Source organism: Petaurus breviceps, unplaced genomic scaffold, assembly GCF_028583685.1.
Source record: "Petaurus breviceps papuanus isolate PSGF00001 unplaced genomic scaffold, PetGlider_PUasm1.0 176, whole genome shotgun sequence".
Classification (NCBI taxonomy): domain Eukaryota; kingdom Metazoa; phylum Chordata; class Mammalia; order Diprotodontia; family Petauridae; genus Petaurus; species Petaurus breviceps.
Window position 1 is genome coordinate 14,102,903 of NW_027185771.1, and position 4,990 is coordinate 14,107,892.

The following is a 4,990-nucleotide window of genomic DNA, read 5'->3' on the forward strand; positions in this document are numbered from 1 at the left end:
TCCTGTCCTGTCCTGTCCTGTCCTGTCCTGTCCTGTCCTGTCCTGTCCTGTCCTTCTTGCTTTTTGGAGAGGAGAAGGCAGGGCAATTGGGATTAAGTAACTTGGCCAAGGTCACACAGCTAGTTTTGTGTTGTGTCTGAGGCTGGATTTGAACTCAGGTCCTCCTGACTCCAGGGCCTGGAGGTTCATAGCTTTAGAGCTGGAAGGGACTTTAAAAGCTATGGCATCCAAGGAAACTGAGGCTGAGAGGGGTGAATGAAATGACTTGCTTAGGGTCACCCAACTAGTAAGTGTCTGAGGCAGGATTTGAATTCAGATCTTCCCAACTGCAAGCCCAGCACACTATCCATTGCACCATCCACTGGCCTCTAAGAATGTCTCCCCTAATAAAGTAGAAGCCCTCTGAGGAAAGGGATTATTTTACGTCTTCACATTTTCCACAGTTCCAAGCATAGATAGTAAAACATTCAATAAAGGTTTGAATTGGATTATACATCAAGTACATGAGAGAAGGCACAGGTTTCAACCTTGTATCACAGAAGACCCTGAGGTCCCACCTTCTTGAACCACATGAAACCTGGCATGTCCAGTTGAAAAAAGGGGCCTGCAAAGAGTCAGGTCTAGGTTTGTTGGAAGGGAAAACCCCCTAACCATTATAGCTGCCCCCAGGGTGGAAGGGGCTTCTTCAGGAGATGGTGAGTTTCCTCCTCAGTGGAGGCCTTTATACAAAGATACCCTATAGAGTCAGGAGGACCTGAATTCAAATCCAGCCTCAGACACTGACTAGCTATATGACCCTGAGTAAGTCACTTAACCCTATTTGCCTCAGTTTCCTTATCTGTAAAAGTGAGTAGGAGCAGGAAATGGCAACTCAATCCAATATCTTTGCCAAGAAAACCCCAAATGGGGTCACAAAGAGTCAGACCTGACTGAAATGACTCAACAATGCATATACCTGTCAGGTATGTTGTAGAGGGCATACTTGATCTTGTAGGGGGTGAATTTGATGCCTCTGAGGTCCCTTCTGTTCTGAACTTCTATGGATCAGACCTTAGAATCTGGGCCTGAACTTTTCTTTCTTAAGAGGTGATCTGAGTATGGTTTTCTTCTACATTGTCAAAAATACCGACTGCTCTGTTTTGGGATTGGACTGTGTGTTCCTGTGAGATTAATCTCTCCCCCTTAGCTGCTTAACCCCTTTAACAGATCACTACCTACAGTGAAAAGGTAGAAACCTTCTTCCTTCCTCTTCTTCCTCCTCCTCCTCTTTCTTCAAAGACTCTAATTTAAAAAGGAAAGAACACTTTGGAATCCAGGAACCTGGGTTTGGGGCCTAAGTCCATTTACTACTTATGTTTCCATAGTTAAGCCACCAGGTAACCTTTCTGGCTCTCAATTTCCTCATCTGTAAAATGAGGGGTTAGATGATCCCTGAGCTACCTTCTAGTGTTGACATTCTATATCTGTGAGTTTCTTTTTCTATCAGGTTTTCATGGTGCTTAATTTTTTTTAATTAAATTTTGTGCACCTAGCACATAAATATTATAGCATCATAGATCTAGGGATGGAGGAGACCTCAGAGGCCATCTCCCTCATTGTATTGTTGAAGAAACTGATCCCAAATTGTACAAGTAGTGACCATCAGAAGTGAAATTTGAACTTAGGCCTTCTGACTGCTAGGCTAGTATTTTCCCCATTGTATCACCTCGCCTCTCCAAGGAAACCTGAATCTGATAAGCAGACCAGTACTGCCTATCACTGCTATTATTAATCCTTCCTCCTCTGAAAGAATGTTGCATGCAACAGATTATCTGTGAGGAAACTGAGAAACAGAGAAAGTGACTTGCTTAAGGACCCACAGGTAGCAAGAGTAGGGAATTCAAATGCAGATCCTGACTCCAAATCCAGGCTCTTTCCACATCTTCCTGTTCTCCCTCTTGCAGAGGAAAAGAAAGGGAGCCGAGCTTCAAAACAATTTCCCCCCTCCCTCATCTTTGATAGTTACTTTGGTGATTTTGGGGATGAAAAAAAAAATAAGGCTAAAGGCTTGGGTTCTTATTGCCTGCAATTTAATTTTTCATAGACTCCATGCTCTCATCACTATGAGTACTTGAGAGACATCTGCATCCATTCCCCATGCATTAAAATGATTTTTTCAGCCTCTCGTTTCTATGAAAATGTCAGGAAAGAACTTAATGATTTCTTTTCTTTGTTCTCCCTCCTCATTCTCAAGGTCCTGCTTGGTCTTCTGGGGTGTGGTCTCCATCTTGGCCGGAGCCTTTATCTTTGGGCAGAGCACCAGTTCAGCCATCTTGGATCTGTTCTGAAGCAGATTTGAGTCTTGAATGTGGAGTTGGAAAAAGCTGAGCAGGAAGGATCCTTCTTGGACAACTCAAGAGCCTATGGACACTTTGCTGAGACTGACCTGGCCCTGGGTACCTTCTCACGTGTTTGCTTTGCTTAAGAGTCTGTGTGCGCATGTGCACATGTCTGTATATTCACATAAATATACAAATACATCTAATTTGATGATTTCTAGATCCACCCTTCCTCCTTTGCATTGGACACCTCACATCCATGTAACTATTTTCTGATTTTCTCCTTAAGCAGGATGATACCCCTGGGCAGCCCCACTTTTTACCTTGACAGAGCCTCTCATAAGTACTATACTCAGTGATACTTATTATGTGAGAAAGTAGCAAGTATTAGTTTTGTTGAGCACCTTTTAATATAAAAAGATATTTTCTATACATACATATATACATTTATACATATATATACACCTACCATATATATTTAATTTATATGTGTATGCACACAGACATAGATACCCACACCCACACCCACACCCCCACACCCCCAAACACACACCCCAGAAGCCTGTGAGCCAGGGTATAGAAGCAGGGGATGAGACTTCCACCTTTTACTTGTGACCAATCAACAAGCATTTAGTGAGTGTCTACTGTGATCTAGGCACAGAGAATGCAAAGACAGAAATGAAACTACCCTGTCCTTAAGAAACCTACATTTTACTGAGGACTAGGGAGCAAGACAATGTATGCGTAAATATCTATGTGCAGAATAAATAAAAGGTAATTTCAGGGAAGGTCCAGTGGCTTGGGGGATGAGGAAAGACCTTCCATAGGAGCTGACAGCTGAGGTTGGAGTCAGGTTGTGAATGGCTTTAAATGTCCAACAGAAGTGTTTGGGTTTGATTCTAGAGGTAACAGGAACCCACCAGAGTTTATTGAGCAGCAGAGGAAAGTGACAAGACTTACCTATTGTAATAGTTGGGGTCAAAGAAGTCTGTCTGTCTGTCTGTCTCTCTCTCTCTTCTCTCTCCTCTCTCTCACTCTCCTGTTCTCATCCCTTCTCTCTCTCTCTCTCTCTCTCTCTCTCTCTCTCTCTCTCTCTCTCTCTCTCTCTCTCTCTCTCTCTGTAGCGGAAGATAAAGGGAGGGTGACTGTGAGTGGGGGGAAGGGAATGCATGTGAAAGCTCTTGTCATGATAGAATTGAAAAGATCTGACAGCTTATTGGATATGAGGGAGATTGGAGAGAGGGTAAATAGAAGATGATTCGGGGTAGCTAGGTTGTGCAGTGAATAGAGTGCTGGCCCTGGAGTTAGGAGGACCTGAGTTGAAATCTGACCTCAGACACTGAACACACTTACTACCTGTGTAACCTTGGGAAAATCACAACCCCAATTGCCCTCTAAAAACAAAAACAAAAAACAAAAGAAGAAGATGATTCCAAGGTTGTGAACCTGGGAGAACAGAAGAATGGTGGTGTCTTTGAAAGCAAGAAGGAAGATGGGAAAAGGGATGGGTTTGAGAGGAAACAATAATGAGTTTCAGATCTGATGAGTTTGAGATGCCTCCAGGTCTTCTAGGTTGAAATGTCTAGCAGGGAGTTGTTGATGAGGAACTGAAGTTTAGGAGGAGATGAAGGCCGGAGATGTAGATCTGGGTGCCATACACAGCAAGATAATTGAGTCCATTGGAATCAGTGAAGTCACCAAGTAAGAGTATATGCAGAGAGATAAGAAGGCCCAGGACAGAGCATCCACAGAGGGCAGGACACTGGTGACCTAGCCAAGGAGATTAAGGAGGAACAGTCAAACAGATCAGAGGGAATCCAAGGATAACAGTGCTTCAGAAACCCAGAGAGGAGAGGGCTTATCTTGTCATGGAGGGAGACAACACATGTCATTGGTGATTGGTGATCAGGGACGGGTGTTGTTTGGAAAGTTATCATAGTGCTTGGTACATAGTCAGCACTTAATACATGTTTATTGACTGACTGATCAGACTGATGAGTGGAAGCAAGGTAGGAAGGGGACATGTAGATTGATACACCCTTTTCTAGGACTGTTCACTTTATTGCTTTGATTCTTGTTCAGAACTGGAAGGGGGTAATGATAGGGGAAGACAGCTAGGTGGTGAAGTGGATAGAATGCTGTCCTGGAGTCAGGGAGATTCATCTTCCTGAGGTCAAATCTGACTTCAGATACTTACTAGCTGTGTGACCCTGGGCAAGTCATTTAACCCTGTTTGCCTTTGTTCCTCATCTATAAAATGAGTGGGAGAAAGAAATGGCAAATCACTCCAGTATCTTTGCTAAGAAAACCCCAAATGAGGTCATGAAGAGTTGGACATGACTGAAATGATCAAAGAACAAAACAATAGGGGAACAGAGTAAAACATGGCTGGCTCCCTTCTGAAATAGTTGATTCAAGAGAATTTCATCAGTTCAAATACTGAGGTCTGGAGCTCTCAAAACAACAACAGAAAATTAAGCCCTCAGGGAACGGTCTTTGGTCTTGGTGTGCAGGGCAGTTGGTGAAAAGATGGCCAAGGGGTATGTTACAGAGAGGTCATGAAGAATGAGGACTGAGAACTAGTCACTGGATTTGGCAATTGAGAAATGATTGGCAGTTTGGAGAGAGCAATTTTAGGTGAATGATGAGGTCAGAGACTGGGCTGCAAAGTG

General features: G+C 43.4%; 1 protein-coding gene across 1 annotated transcript in view; it reads left to right on the forward strand.

Annotated features, from left to right (window-relative positions):
- Positions 1-2,714, forward strand: part of SLC38A8 (solute carrier family 38 member 8) — a 28,933-nt gene extending 26,219 nt beyond the window's left edge. The window contains exon 10 of the mRNA XM_069085925.1: positions 2,234-2,714. Coding sequence (XP_068942026.1) covers positions 2,234-2,327 — 94 coding nt within the window. The 3' untranslated portion in view covers positions 2,328-2,714. The remainder of the gene's footprint in view (positions 1-2,233) is intronic.
- Positions 2,715-4,990: the final 2,276 nt, after the last annotated feature.